The sequence below is a fragment of the Podarcis vaucheri genome (assembly GCF_965113315.1).
Source record: "Podarcis vaucheri genome assembly, chromosome: 4".
NCBI lineage: Eukaryota > Metazoa > Chordata > Lepidosauria > Squamata > Lacertidae > Podarcis > Podarcis vaucheri.
The window spans coordinates 75205238-75221384 of NC_138762.1; the positions used below are offsets into that span (position 1 = coordinate 75205238).

Sequence of the window (16147 nt, forward strand, 5' to 3'; positions counted from 1 at the left end):
TTTCTAAAATAAGTAAGATTCCATTGTAGCAGAACAGATTCCAGCAAATATTGACACAGATATTTAAGGGCTAACATGTTAACTATTTGAAAGCTGTTCAAAGGAATTAATTCCATCTAATAAAATAGGATCCCTGACTCAGCAACTTATAAAAATATGTTTTACAATGTTTTATTAAAACTGCAGATAGCAAGAATTATCTAAAGAGGCATGTTTCCACATATGAAGAGAAGCCTTTTCTAAGGCTTTATAAAAACACATGCACATTATCCAAAAATAAAGTCCTTTGTGTCTCAGAGCTGTTGTTTTGCACATGTTCTAATTTAATTAATTTATCAACCTATTACCTTAACACATATAATTAATCTATTAAAATTACTTAAATCACGTTGAAGCCCTACGAATAACAAATTCATACACTGCCAACATCCTACATGGAATGTATGCATGTAGTCTGTCCCGTGTGAAGACTGTGTGAGCATTGCGTGTTCCTAAGGAAATCTACAAATCCGTAGATCATCTCCTGTGCTTTTCAATGCAAGAACTGGATAATGTCCTTTAGGGGGTTAAATATAGTAATCAAGGAACTCTTAAGGACCAAAATATTACAGCCTTCAAAAGATCACAACAAAGAAGGTATAGTTAGCAGTTTCATAATTTAATGAAAAAAGTATTGTAAAAAGGGGACGTCTGAAAAAGACATCCATTTGTGAAAAATCTCATTATATATATATATATATATATATATATATATATATATATATGGGAAACAAATTAGGTTAAGAGGTAATACTTCGAAGTTAGCCACTGAACACATTGTAAAAACTAGCAAATATATTTTGGAGACAGATACTTGAAAGCTATATAGCCAAAGGCTCCTCCTCCATGTATCTATTAAAATCATGTAAAATTAAACAAAAACAAAATTACTATCGCCTGAACTGATATATTTTAGTCATCACCTTTAAATTAGCAAAACTGAGGAGTCTTGCTGAAGCGCCATTTCCTACCCTTTATATTGTTCTCATGCCACTAGTCATGAAACACGATTGTTGTCGTCCCCCCTTCAGATCAATGAAGTAATTGTTCCCATTTTCAACTCTTATTTACTTCATGACCAGGAAACAATGTTAACAATAAATATGAAAAACTAGAACCAATGTATAGAGAAGTGAACATTTTCAGCACCGTTCTGAATGGCTGACAACATAAAGGCCAACCATTTTTTCAACAAAACACTAACTTTTTTTTTTTAAAAAGGTACTATATATTTACATGAAAGAAAATGCCTTAAAAATAGATCTATGAAGAAAAAGACAAATTACACAAACATACCATAGAAATGAGTAAACAAAGCAAACTTTTAAGAATGCCTAAAGCAAAGAATGTGAAACTGTCAAATTTCTTTTATTTCCTTCAGGAATATCTCATTGTGAATCCCTTCTTCACAACTAAAAGTAGATTAAGGCTTTCAAGAAAAATGTGGCTCTTTATTTGTTTTCGCTGCACTGCTTATTATTAGATTTAAATTTACCCCAGTTCCTTTTACTTCACATTATGGAATTTTATTAATTAAAGCAAACTGTAACAATATCATTAGTCAAATTATTATTGGATGCTGAAGCCCATTTTTTCCTAATTAAAGATCAATGGTACGCCGTAATATAGAGTAATTTCTCTGACACCATTGCCACACATTACGAAGCGTTTTTGTAAAAAAAAAAAGTAAATCTAATTAGACAATAAAGTGGCCTAAGCAATTCCCAAGCTTTTTTGGCAATCAAAAATATTTTCATTTACTGTGTCTGACTATATTTAAACTTGGAAACCAAAACAACGTATTCACCAATTTTGGCTCAGAAATCGGACAAAGTATTTGAAAGCTGGGGTGTGTGTGTGTGTTTGTGTTGGGATGGGAGGAATAGATGTAATGTTGTGGGATCAAGGTTTTAAAAAGCCTTCTGAGTTGACAAAGGAAAATCTGGCATCACCAGTGATTGCCTGAATAGGTTTAGAGATTACATACTTCTAGTATTAAACACTATCCACATATCAGCCATTTGTATCGGCCGGCTGGATAAAATATTTTGCAAGTGCAACCCACAACAAACTACTATGTACACGAGGATTAAAAAATAAAATAAAAAATACTAGAAGTTAAAAGAGTATTTACACAATAAAAGCAAGCTGCAATAGCAAAGGAAAACACAACTTTTAGCAACTATGAGGAGAAAGGGGGGAATCTAGAGATCAGTGTGTTTGGCAGCATTGACTGTGGAGTCTGTAAACCTCACTCAGCAGGCTATGAGAAACCCTTGTATCTGGATCCTATGCATGTTTACTTGGAACCAAGTCCCACGGAGTTAGAATGAACCTTGTTTCCGAGCCTTCAGAATCATACCACCTGTTCTGAAATTGGCTGAGAACATGATTTCTGTCTAGTAGTCATATGTCCCAATCCAGACCAAAACAAACAAACAAACAAAAACAATTAAGCAAGCACCATTATTTCAAAATACAGTTTTGCCTTTTAAATTCCTTCCCAAAAAAAAGGGGGGGGGGTAAGAGATTGCTTAAGTGTTCTCATGAAGAGATATTATACTGAAGTTGCAGCAAGAATCGCCTGTTCCATCCTTCTTGCAGATTGTCACAGATGGATGGGCTTTTTGGAATACCTGCCCACTGGTACAAAGCCGAACACAATACATTTCCGTAGACCGGGGAAGTGGATATATAAAACTATTTCTGCAAGTGATATTTAAAGTAACCTTTACTTATTTAGCACTTATAGGAAAAAACCCCAATTAACAATCTTTTCAAAAAAGGGTAAACCAATTCACCACTTAAAAAAAGCAAGTTCGTCATTTGCTCGTAGATCCTACACTGTAACCTGCAGATTTCCTAAGGTTTGCATCAATAATCTTGGACATATGAAGGCTGAGCTATTCCCATTATCCGGGGTTTCTAATCACCTTTGTACTGAACTGTGAGAAATCAAATTTCTTTTACTTCTACTATGACAATCTCTATTAAAGTCTTTACTTGGGACCTCTCTCTCTGAGCTGCTTTTTCTCAGTCTTATCTGTCCTTTATTCTCATCGCTTTCAGCTTCAGAGTCACTGAGTTCCAAATCGGGACAATACCCATCATTGTCCTGGTAGGGGGCACTGCCCATCTGATATTCAAGAGTTTGCTTGCCCCAGGAACGCTCTCTCATCGACAGCCTTCTTGAGGGCTTTTCACAGCATCTGAGATCTTCCGTGGTCCTCACCAAACTGTTGGTCGCTTCTTTGAAGGACCTGCTAAAGTGTTCTATTGTTGATTTCCTGAAGCCGCTCTGGCTAGCCAAGTGGGCAGAGAGCACAGACTGCTGCTCGTATGTCGTTTGGCTAGAGCTGTCTCGCTGAGTGACATCCCCAACTCTGCCCATTAAGCCATTAGACTTTGCTAGGTTAGAGTGCTGCTGAATTTTCCCGTTCCCAATGGAGGACTGTCCATGCAATGCAGCTTGAAGTGCTAAGGGTTTGCCAGACGACTGTCCGCGATGAAAGTCTGATGTATGTGCAGGTCCAGAATTCTTTGCTGCTTCATTCCTAGACTTCACCATCCCTCCCAGTAAGCCATTGCTCCTGTTTTCATGCTGAAACCTCGAGTAGGCTTTCATATTTGAAACAAAAGTCTCTTTGGATACCGGGATACCCTTTTTGCTGTAAACCACGACGTTGTTGTCAGGAGAAAGTGGTTTACCAGATTTCAATTTATTTTTGAAATCACCTAATGTTGATTTTGGCATCTTAAGTTTCAAGGTGATTCTAGGAGGTGGATAGAACAGAGTGTTTTCCAGTGCACTTGTCAGAGAATGGCCTATAGAGAAAAATAAAAGGGTGTGTGAGAAGGAATCTATTTAAGAGGCAGATTTCATCACGCAAATGTATGCAGCACATCTTCACAGAACTTAATAGAATCACAGAGTTGGAAGGGACCCTGTAGATCACCTAGTCCAACCTTGCAATTCAGGAATATGCACCTATTCTAGAACTATTTAAATGTAGCAACCTATAAGCTTATAATATGATTTGCAATTAAGGAAAGTACCTTTTTCCATGTTTCCTTGATAACAGATTCAAGAAAGTGTTAAAAAATTATATGCTACTAGATATTTTTTGAATACCTGGTGACATACTAAGGCTCTATCTAGCCTTCCCAGAACAGAGGAGCATGAGATTTTAAGAACATAGTAGAAGGAAAACACTAAGTTTGTAGTATTTGCATATTCTAGTGTATTCTTCTTACTCATGTCTAGAACACAACTTACAAATTTTCTGCAATGTAAACAAATGCATTAATAAAAAGTTATACCATATAGATAGCCCATAAGATATATTTCTGGAATAGCTGAAAGGGGATTTTACAATTAACAATCCTAGAAAAGCATGTTTAAAAAGGCTCTGGAAGCTAGCAACACATAGCAAAGATCTAAAGTAGACATGGTCATATTGGGACAATATCTCATCTTATTAAGCCAAGTTATGCACAAGTGTTTTGCCTGCACATACAGAGACCCTTTGTGCCACACTGCAATCAGACCAGGAGGTCTGCAATTACCCATACCATGCTTTCTTGCTATGCCCTAATCAGGAAACTATGGTTATCAACTGCAGAATATGCCAGGATATTAAACCATAGTCCAAGCTGGCTTAATACACCAATTTGTTCACAATATGGTAGCTATAGTTTTCTGGTTTGGAAAAAGAGAAAACTAAGGTCAATTACTTCCTGACTTAATCACTGCATACACAAATAAGAAAAGAGGGGTTGAATGTGTAAGTAAAAAGCTTCATGCATATATTTGTTTAAAAAGCTCAGATATGATCATCTGAACCAGTCTTGTTTTGCATTCCTTACCTGCAGCAATTTCCTGATTGATAAGCTGGACTTGCAAATTGAAAACCTGCTCATGTGCTTTGCTGTGAGAAAGTTTTAGCTTCTCTCTTCTGCTTACCATGTAGCAAAGATTTCTTACCTACAGCGAAAAAACAAAAGGAAAAAAAACCCTATTTAAAACCTTTTAACAGATTTTCCAGAAGTACTGAAGTCAGTGGAAACAGTGGGGTATAAATAAACATATAGTAATAATAATACTTGGGATAATATTCAATGATAAACTACAATATTACAACCCCCCATTTATGTGGGGGGGTTGCGTTCTGAGTCATTGAGCACTTGTATGAAAGACAGCATTCTGCCCTTTTAGTTTCAGTGACGTCTTTATGATTGCAGTGAACTACTTCCAGGTTTAGCACTGTGTGTGTGCGCGCGCGATGGCACACATATTGGTCGTGCCTAAAACTGGAGTTTCCTGTATTTAGAATCTGTATACTTAAATGATCTGCATGTTTTATTATTCATATTGCAGTGTTAATGCTTGACCTCTTTCTCTGTTCTGCCTTCGATATACTCAATGTTAACTCTAGTCCCTTCTGAACCATCCACCCACAAAATATTCTCAAGTGCTTTTTAAAATTCACAATGGAAAGGTTATCAGGTGGCTATTGGCTTCCTGGGCTGGGCTACCTGTTTAGCAGGTAGAAGGTTCCTAAAGTCACAGCTGTATAATTAGCATGATGCCTGTGGAGGATCCTTAATAGGCTCTACTGTAGCCTCCTTACTAGAGTCAATATTATGGCCCCATCAGTAACGCTGACCCCATCTCAAGCATGCAAATGAGCTAATGGGCACAGCACCGGCAGAATCAGCCTCCTCCGACTGTAAATTGCAAACAGTGTCGTAATGAAGGAGAAGCCTCATCGTGACACTTGAGGAAAGCAACCTGGTGACTGCTCCAGAAGAACAGCCATGCACAGCATCAGCCTCCACACAGCATCAGCTGACATATGGGCCATACAGCAGGGTAGCATGGCACGCCACAAGTCGTAGGATGAACCCAGAATCTGGCGGATCCTACTTCTACTTAGCTTCTTGTCATTCCCGTTTCTTCTTTCCACCAGCCTCCATTATGTACTTGCTTACTTGATTTCTTACCCACTGTTCCTCATAGGGCCCCAGGGAGGGTTACAACAATACAATTATAAAAAAAATGATAAAAACAGATGTGGTAATAAAAACAGGTAGAACAGAACATTATCGATTTAGCAGAAGAGAAGGTCAGGACTAAGAGGTGCATTTTCAGCATACAGCAAAAATACTGTATAATGAAGAGCTGCCACAGGAAAGGAAAAAAGCCCTTTCCCGGGCCACCATTCCCTGCACCTCTGAAGGCGGAAGTACTACCAAGACAGTGCCCTTTGCCAAATTTTAACACCCAAGGTGGTCTTTCAGCTATTCAAGGGTGCAAGTCACTTGGAGCTTTAAAAACGAATGTGAGCACCTTGATAGGGACATGGGGGGGGGGGGGATGGCAACCACAGCAGCTGTTTTTTAAACTGAGGTTGTAAGAGCTCTAAAATGGAACATCAGCCAGTAATCTGGCGGCTGCATCTTGGACCAGTTGCAGTTTCCAAATAGCCTTCAAGGGTAGCAGCACATAGAGCGCATTGCAATAGTCGAATCTGGAGGCTGTCAGATTGTGGCGTACAGTGATGAACTTGCTGGAGATAGAATAAGAAGAAATAAGCACTACAGTGTTGAATTGATCTGCCCCTTCCCAATTCCTGCTGCAGTGAACTACTTCTTCCTTTATAAGGGTATTTTTCGTCACTCCCCCCCCCTCCTCCTTACCCTCTCCAGATCCTGCCTCAAATGCATGAACATCCTCATTCGAGTATGAATGCTATCTTCTTTTGGCTGAACCAAGCCGTTTTCTTCATCCTCCCTGGGAGGAAATAATGGTTTATTAAAGTTACTTTTCCGTTTTAGTTTCCAGTAATTATAGATCAAGTCCACAGTGAGTTTAGGGAGGCCGAGTTCTGCTGCGACGTCATCAATCCTCACTAGGGAGTAGAACTCCTCCTCCAGCTCCCGAAGTTTCTGAGCACGCAAACTGGTTTTCTCGCTCTCGGTCTGCTTCTGGTCTGCTGTGCTCTTGGGATTAACGTCCGCGTCGGGCATCAAGCTCTGCTTGGTTTTGCTATGCTTTAGACAGTACGACTTGAACTTGACTTCATCGCCATCGTCCAAGATTGTTTTCATCTCCAGGCTATGCTCAAAGGCACACGTGACATGAAAGGCAGTAATGCAGCTCTTCACAGAGCACTGTTGAGTGAAGGAAACCGCCACCAGTTAAAGCAAGCATCAGAGGAAGATAACCAGCCAATGAAAGCTTAGGAAGGATCACAGGCCTTTTATTATTACATGTATGCACAGAGTTTCACAGGCGGTATTCAGAAGACACAACTTTACTTTAAAGGTTATTTATTCACGAGTTAGAAGTCTAAATGGTAACCTTCAGACACAACAAGAAAAACAAGCAAATTCTGTTCCACGAAAGGTTCTTAAGAAATACAGGTTATAAAATGTAAAATATTGATGTTTAAGTACTTTTATCTTAAGAGTTACAAGCTATGCATATACACTTTCAGAAGAGGCAACACACACCATTAATGAAAAACAGCCTATTCAATCATTTGTTTCTTCTGTATAAGCTCCAGCATTCCAACGCCATGGGCAATGCTTGGTTCACGGTAAAGCCTTAGCAGCAATTTGGCATAATGGCTGTGTTTTGAAATCACATTAAGCCATAGGTAATGTTTAACTATGGCTTTACATGACTGAGCAGTATGCTCCCGCAGCTAATCAAGTCTCCCCTTTGCTCTTTCCCCATTCCTGGCTGCACCATGGCGGGAGCAAAAAACCACATGCCTTGGCTTCATATGCGATCCAAATCTGGGCTCATGGTTTGTTTCCCCCAAACAAACCATGAGCAGTAAACAAATAACAAAGTTTGGTTATCACTTGATAAGTAAAGTTGCTTGCGGTTTGTGGCCAGTTGTGAGGGAAAGTGGACTGGAAACTTTCAGCAGTGTGCACTGCTCGTCCACATTAAACCACATATTAAACCTAACTATGGTTTAACATGATGTGCAAAGCAAGATAACGTGACTTCTGCAAAACCTGTTTAACTAAAGTTTAGCCACCACACTAGCTAGGTAAGTAGCAGAGTAAGATAGAGGACCCACAGCTTCATGACAGATTCACAATTTAAGTACTGTAATAATGAAAGCATTTGTATAGAGCTTGCATTATTGCAGTGGTACTTCGGGTTAAGAACTTAATTCATTCTGGAGGTCTGTTCTTAACCTGAAACTGTTCTTAACCTGAGGTACCATATTAGCTAATGGGGCCTCCCGCTGCTGCCACGCAATTTCTGTTCTCATCCTGAAGCAAAGTTCTTAACCCAAGGTACTATTTCTGGGTTAGTGGAGTCTGTAACCCGAGGTACCACTCAAATTATGTATCTGCCATAAAGCTGTGAATCCTGTATCCTGCTACTTAGCTAGTGTAGTGTCTAAGCTTTAGTTAAACCGTTTTGGCATAAGCAAAGGGCCCCAAGTGCATTATCTCGGGGATCCTGTGCATTCCCTTGCTTTTTAATTTAATGTAATTTTAATTGACTGTTGTTCCCCATAAGCACCCCTAAAGGGTTTGGTGGGCCCCAAAAGGTTTACAAAAGTCTCTTTAATTTTTTTAACAAATATCCCACTCTCATTGGCCCCCTATCTACAATTCTGTGATGCCAAAAGGTTGTGGGGTTGTTTTTTTACATTCTTCCAATACCCCAAAAATGTTTCCTTAAAATATAAAGGTAAAGGGACCTCTGACCGTTAGGTCCACTCGCAAACGACTCTGGGGTTGCAGCGCTCATCTCGCTTTACTGGCCGAGGAAGCCAGCATACAGCTTCCGGGTCATGTGGCCAGCATGACTAAGCCGCTTCTGGCGAAAGCAGAGAAACGCACAGAAACACTGTTTACGTTCCCGCCAGAGCAGTACCTATTTATCTACTTGCACTTTGACGTGCTTTCGAACTGCTAGGTTGGCAGGAGCTGGGACTGAGCAATGGGAGCTCACCCTGTCGCAGGGATTCGAACCGCCAACCTTCTGATTGGCAAGTCCTAGGCTCTGTAGTTTAGTCCACAGTGCCACCCACATCCTTAAAATATAAACACTGCTAAAGGCTATTCTGCTGCATCTGTCTTCCACCCAGCACAGGAAAAAGCTGCTCCTTATCACCCTGAACCTGTTGAGTTTGCCAGCATGCAATTTCTGCGCTGCAACTTCAAAGATCACAATACAGAATTAACACATACCTGGATACAAGCACCAGTTTTCAATTTGCATAAGCTGCAAACTAAAGCCCATCTACTTGGTGGAATATGGGACACTTTGGTAATTGGTTCCATTCTTTCTGGACAAGCAATGCTTACCTAATAATAATAAAATGTATGGATTACTATGACTGACATGAGCAGAAAAGAGCTATCAAGATATTATATTTCAGCATATTGTAAAAAGGCAAATGTAACAGCTACAGCAGCTAGGTGACCCGGGGAAGACTGCATTCCGAATACTTCCATGCTAGTCTACTTAAAGATGGGCTAAAACACTTCTTATTCATACCTCTGGAATCCAAAGAGCACAGCTCACATGCGCCCACTTGGTGCCTGTCCTTGTAGCTTTCATGGCCCCACCTCTCTTTGGACACAAGAGACACTGAGGGTGGATACCTAGAACACAAGTACGACACAGCCAGCTTCCTTCAGGAACCTTGAGGATGCCATAGCATGCCTGAGGATAAAAACAAACTGCTGCTTTATACGACTCCATAGTGAAATGAGACATCACTGATTTATATCAGTACCAACAGAGTATTTTTCTAAAAAATGCTACACACTAAAACCATTTTGGGAGAATTCAACTATTTGCCAGATGTCTGAAACACGAAACAGGAAAGGCGTTCTTTCCTAACAAGTAAATAGTTACACACATTATTAATAGTGCTGAACAGAGAATATCTATAAAAAGACACAGAAGCCAGAGGTCTGATCTCAAGACAGCTTGGCCAATGGTAGCTGCGCCTCCCTAACCCCAAAACCTTGCTATTTATTGGTGTGTATCTCACACACACACAAAAATCTAGAAAAGTAGTTCTCTGTGGCATCTAATACTAGCATACACTGACTGAGAAAGGTGTCTGTATCGCCTAAGGAAGACTCCAGAAGGATTAGCCTATCACAGTTATTTCTGGAACATTCCAGATTAATCCAGAAGAGTGCACTCTTGCATAGGCATAAATTCTAGGCACAAATTTAAAAGATCAGCTTTCCCTCATTATCTCACTGTGCACTCACTGCACCATGCTCTACTCTTGTCATTAACAAGAATCATTTTATGAAGATTAAAAATTCACCCTTCACTTCTCCATTTTTTCCCTGTTGTAGGAAATTTAATTAGCTGACATCCCTAAGTGTGGTTTTAGAAAAGGAAGAAGTGCGCAGCAGACAAATGCTCCAACACCACAATGGTTCAAAACCCTTCCCATAATATTTAGGGGATTTACATGACCTCTGAATACATTACTTGATCAAAAGCAATCCATGTCTCTTTTAGGACCCTCGTACCTACGGGACCGCCTCTCCTGGTATGCCCCACAGAGAAACCTACGGTCTGCAAATAATAACATCCTCAAGGTCCCAGGCCTCAGAGAGGTTAGGCTGGCCTCAACTAGAGCCAGGGCCTTCTCGGCTGCGGCTCCAATCTGGTGGAATGCTCTGTCACAAGAGACTAGGGCCCTGCGGGACCTGACATCTTTCCACAGGGCCTGCAAGACAGAGTTGTTCCGCCAGGCCTTTGGTCAGGGCGCAGCCTGACTCCCTCCTCTGGCAACCTGCACAGAATTTTGCTTAATTGGTTGCCATCAATTTGATTTAATTAATTTTTATAATGAAATATTTTTAGATTGTGTGATTATTTGACTGATTATTTGATTGTTGTTAGCCGCCCTGAGCCCAGCTTTGGCTGGGGAGGGCGGGATATAAATAAAATTTATTATTATTATTATTTTAAGCAGTCACATGTTAAATTTTACAGAGCCTTGTCGGAAAACAAAAATTCTAGACCCACTTTTTGAGAGGCCGCCAGATTTCTTGCACCTTTTCAATGGCTTTTCAGATAGGTTGTTTTGGAGCAAGCTATCTAGAAAGATTGGTACCTTGGTTCTCAAATGTAATCCGTTCCAGAAGTCCGTTAGACTTCTGATACGTTAAAAAACCAAGGCGCGGCTTGCGATTGGTGCAGCCACCCTGGAAACAATACCTGACAGCCACATCAGACATTTGGCTTCCGAAAAAAAGTTTGCAAACCAAAGCATTTATTTCCAGGTTTGCAGCATTCGGGTTCTGATTTGTTCATCAACTAAGCTGTTCGAGAACCAAGGTTCCATTGCAATCCCATTTCCAAAAGAACGAAGCTTTTTCAAAACCTCTGCTAGCACTAACCTGATGCACACAGATGTTGCATTTGTCACAAAACACCATATCATTCCCATCTTCACTGTCAGGGGACCGGCACACATCACAGATGACATCTTCATCGTATTCAATACCCAGCCCCTCCTCTGTCTCAATGGCATGGTTCATGTTCTCGTGACAGTGACGTTCCAGGACTTCCACCATTTTCTCCATTGTGTTCTCATCAAGCTGCCCACAACCTGCAGGAGAATTAAAGCAAAATAACAATCTGCTTAATACTAGATAAAGAAACAAAAAGCACTCTCATTTCCTAAAGCATTGCACTGACAATAGGTTGTCTCCCTCCCGCTTTTGTGTGAGACTTACTTAAATTTCAATCCAAGTTTTAAAAGACTTAAGATCTACATTGCATTAATCTGATATATAAATACAGTATCTTAAACAAATGCAGATACATGAAAAGTGAAGCCACCAATTGTAGGTGGACTTATTTAAAACATTGTTATTGTGCCTTTATGGCTTCCTATATTACTATATAAAAATTGAAAAATTACTATATAAAAGATTGAAAGTCCTATTACCTAGGATTCAGACAACCTGCATATATTCAAAGTAGCAGCTAGGATGTCAGTAATAATGCACAAAATTGATTTTTACCTGTGACATCATAGCATAGCATTGTTCATGCTAAACCATCATTAACACTAAGGTGTCTGGCAGATGATCACATACAACCAAGTTTTAACGTCACAGAATAGTTAAAAGCACCAGTGAGGGCAGCTGAAATTTTTTGTTGCTCTTCCAACTTCAGCTCCACTAGCTTTTGCACAGCGACAGCTCCATAGCCATAGTTAAGGAAGTGGTCCAGGTTTCCACACAATGCATAGCTATGCTTGACGTTAAGCTTAGTTGATGAACAAATCAGAACCCGAATGCTGCAAACCTGGAAATAACGTTAACCCAGCTACAAACCTTGGTTAATCAGAAACTTTTACCGTTGCCAATAAACTGGACTGAGTTCACACATAAGGCTAATCCATGGTTTCATAATGTGCATTATGTTTGAACCAAACCATTGTTTTAAGGAAATTGCCTCTTAACATGACAAATAGCCTGTTCAACTTCATTGAAATCTCATTATATGCCCCATTGCCTTTTCCCATTCAGATTAGAAACATGTTGCTTATGAATACTACGTTGAAAAGAATCTGCCACATCAAGTTAATTATTTCCCCGCTAATTTTTAAGTCTCAACTGGCCTCATAAACAAGCTATCAAGATAGCGTCTTCTCTGATTTACTAGAGTGGCATAATCCTGCCTCTCTCATGGAGCCACAAAGTACAAGTCTGCAAAGCTGCCATTTTCTCAGGTCATTAAGATCTGAGTATTAGCAAATACAATTAAGATCTGAGTATTAGCAAATACAATTAAGTAGGAATACTGACTTCCATTATTACCTGATTGGTATTTTTCCATATACATTGTTTTTATTACTCCTAGAGTCCTGGCATAAAATGCACATTCTTCCATGAACCAAGATGGATTTCCAAAGAATTAAGGTATAACTTTTCTATCTTAGGAAACATATTAAAAACATGGAAGTTCCTCAAAATATTTAGATGCAATTAAATGTCTCTGAACCATGGCTGCAGAAGACTCATTGAATACCAACTAGAGTTCTCTTTCTAAACAATCCATTCTTTTTTTTAAAAAAAAAGAAGCAGTAGCAAAACAGCCTTAAATCAGCGCAGTTGACTAAAGATTCAATTTTTAAAATTCATTGTAGCTTTAGTAATTGCACTTTTCATCACTCTCACCCATTTCAGCAAGCTCCTCATTTACTTCCTGAAGCCAGAAGATGTCCATATCATCCAAGTCATAACGACACATCGATTCTGCCAGTTCCAGAATGTTGATATAGCCGGGTTCAGTAGGCTCTTGACTTGAACAACGAATGTATTTTCTAGGCCGTGTATATAGTACTTGCTTTACTTTTTCCGTTACGACTCTAAAATGATATAGTAATTAAAGTGAGCTGTCATTTGGTGGAAGGGCACTTCTGCAAATTGGGAAGCCAGGTATTTGATGCCCCTAATTGATTATAATAATCTGGGTTACAATGGAATGCATGGGTCAAGCAAAAGTGACAATGTACATCGGGTATGAACATTTTCCAGGCTGAGCGTCACAATGGCAAGTGCAGGGGGCCCATGTCAAAGTAGGCATGGCCAAAACGAAATAGTGGGGAAAGGCAGAACCTACCCTTCCAACCCTTATTTCTTATTTATTTCCCTTAATTTCTTTCGTACTAACTTCTACACCTCCATTCCTTATTAATTCCCACCCCATTCTCTCCCAATACATAGGACATTTTGCCTAAGCTATTCGAGTCTTTCCATGCTACTTCCCTCTTTCACAAACACACAGCACAACCTCTTTCTGTGTCTCTCTCTCTCTCACACAGCATCCACATGGGTGCATTTAGAGGGAGAGATTTGTATCCCAAAGCATACTCCAGACCTGACACTGAGTAGAGGAGAGATTTAAACATCTGTTCAGTGCTGGGATCAGGATACAGACGGGGATGCAAAATTTCTGCCACCCCCGCCCACCTGATTGACTTTGCGAACAGGGATGGATGATCTGTCTCCCATTTTTTTGTTCATTAAGAAACAATAATAATGCACACCCCTTTCCCCAATAATTAATTTCTGTGACTACTAATCAAATTATGCTCCGGACGTGTATGAATTCATGCCCCCCCCAATTCACAATAATCCATTAATGTTTCTCCCACCAGCAGCTTTTTCTACAGTTTTCCTTCTGCTTCCAATCCGTTTCTTCGTTTACATTTCCACCCACTCTCTCCCTCCAATCCCGGAGTCCATTCTATACAGCAATCACCAAGTGAGCTCAGACAGACCATTCCAATGCCTTGGGCTGTTCTTCGGCTGATCATTTCATTATTATTTTTTTGTCAGCTGACAACAGCAACAGCAGAGATAGTTGTACTGATCCGGATGCAGCATCCAAATCAAACAAATTTTTAGGGACTGCTGCCCAGAAAAGCACCATTAAGAAAGGGGTACCCAGACACAAAAGGTGAGTAAACAGATAAATAAACAAATCATTTTCATGGGGTCCTTGGGGGCCACAAAGTCTTTTTTCGGGGGGGGGGAGCCCATATATATGACCTGTGGGTTAGCCACCCTTGCTTTTGACCAAGGAATACATTAGGCAATGCTATGCTGCTCACCGAGAACTGCTACACACTACAGGTAAAAGGTAAAGGACCCCTGGATGGTTAAGTCCAATCAAAGGGAACTATGGGGTTGTGGTGCTCATCTCGCTTTCAGGCCAAGGGAGCTGGCGTTTGTCCACAGACAGCTTTCCGGGTCATGTGGCCAACATGACCAAACTGCTTCTGGCGCAACGGAACACCATTACCGAAGCTAGAGTACACGGAAATGCCGTTTACCTTCCCATTTATCTTCTCTATTTATCTACTTGCACTGGTATGCTTTCGAACTGCTAAGTTGGCAGGAGCTGGGACAGAGCAACAGGAGTTCACCCCATCGCGCAGATTCAAACAGCCAACCTTCAGGTCAGCATGCCCAAGAGGCTCAATGGTTTAGACCACAGCGCCACCCGCATCCCTATAAACTACAGGAGCACATGCCAAAGGCCCATTCTGAACTATCAGCAAACCTCTTTCCTACACTCAAATATGGGGATCATTAAAAGAAAAACAAAAAATAAACCCACAAAAGTAAATTCTTTATTGAACAACCATACAGATAATTTCCCACATTGCCTAACGTTCCCTCTTGAGTTGTGACCATACCATATATCAGAGGAAGTAAAGAAAGCCAAAATTACAATGGGACAAAGGTACTTAGGCATGAGTCACTACCAAGCAAATGTATCTGGTGATCTTTATATATAAGACTAGCTCAGGTTAATATACCCTCATCCAGTCTACCACCACACCAACTTTGTGTACTCCACAAAACTGTCTTGTATATTTAGAAAACTGCAGTGTACATCATCCACCACAACCGCTGGAACAATACTGAGTTATGCTGAAATAATGCAGTATACTACCGCTTTGACTATGTGGTCAGAATACATTTGTCTGTTGTGGACCTTAATACTTCTTTAAAAATTGCAGCCTCACCTGATCAAAAATCTAGGCTGTGCAACAAAAGTAGTAAACGATTAATTATTGTTTACATTACATGAATGCTGCCTGGTATATTCATATTGCTACCCCAAAATTAAATGTAGTTCAGTCCCAACAACTATTTATTAAAAATTACCTGAGAGAAGGTTGTGGAATTGTGTCTGGGCTGGCTGGGACTTGCACACCCTTTTCCCATTCTTGTTTCCATGTGTCCGCAAAGAGGTAATATTCATCTGGGTTAATATGATGAGAATCTGGGAGTTTCATGGCACTAATGAGGTCCTTTCGAAACACCTGCAGGTGAAGGCAAAGACAGCATTAATACTTGGGAAGAAACAGTCCAATAACTTATTTTTCTTCTTCTTCTTTAACAATACAAATTAATAATGTACAGGAGCCTTTATCCAAGAGGCCATGTTAAACAGTTGTCAGAACCATACTGATCAAACCAACCCCTTTGCTGCCAAGCATAAAGGAAGGAACACATAATTCCCCAACTATTTAGAATCATGGGCTGCTGCGGTTGTAATCAAAGAAAG

At 40.1% G+C, this 16147-nt stretch overlaps 1 protein-coding gene across 4 annotated transcripts in view; it reads right to left on the bottom strand.

The window, feature by feature from the left end:
• Positions 1-2752: 2752 nt before the first annotated feature.
• JADE3 (jade family PHD finger 3) overlaps positions 2753-16147 on the bottom strand; it is a 33576-nt gene continuing 20181 nt past the window's right edge. For all 4 annotated transcript variants that reach the window (XM_082220081.1, XM_082220080.1, XM_082220083.1 and 1 more), the window contains exons 4-11: positions 15745-15902; positions 13243-13433; positions 11452-11663; positions 9575-9742; positions 9265-9381; positions 6739-7212; positions 4906-5023; positions 2753-3864 (exon numbers count right to left, since the gene is read on the bottom strand). In XM_082220081.1, coding sequence (XP_082076207.1) covers positions 2969-3864; positions 4906-5023; positions 6739-7212; positions 9265-9381; positions 9575-9742; positions 11452-11663; positions 13243-13433; positions 15745-15902 — 2334 coding nt within the window. In that variant the 3' untranslated portion in view covers positions 2753-2968. The remainder of the gene's footprint in view (positions 3865-4905; positions 5024-6738; positions 7213-9264; positions 9382-9574; positions 9743-11451; positions 11664-13242; positions 13434-15744; positions 15903-16147) is intronic.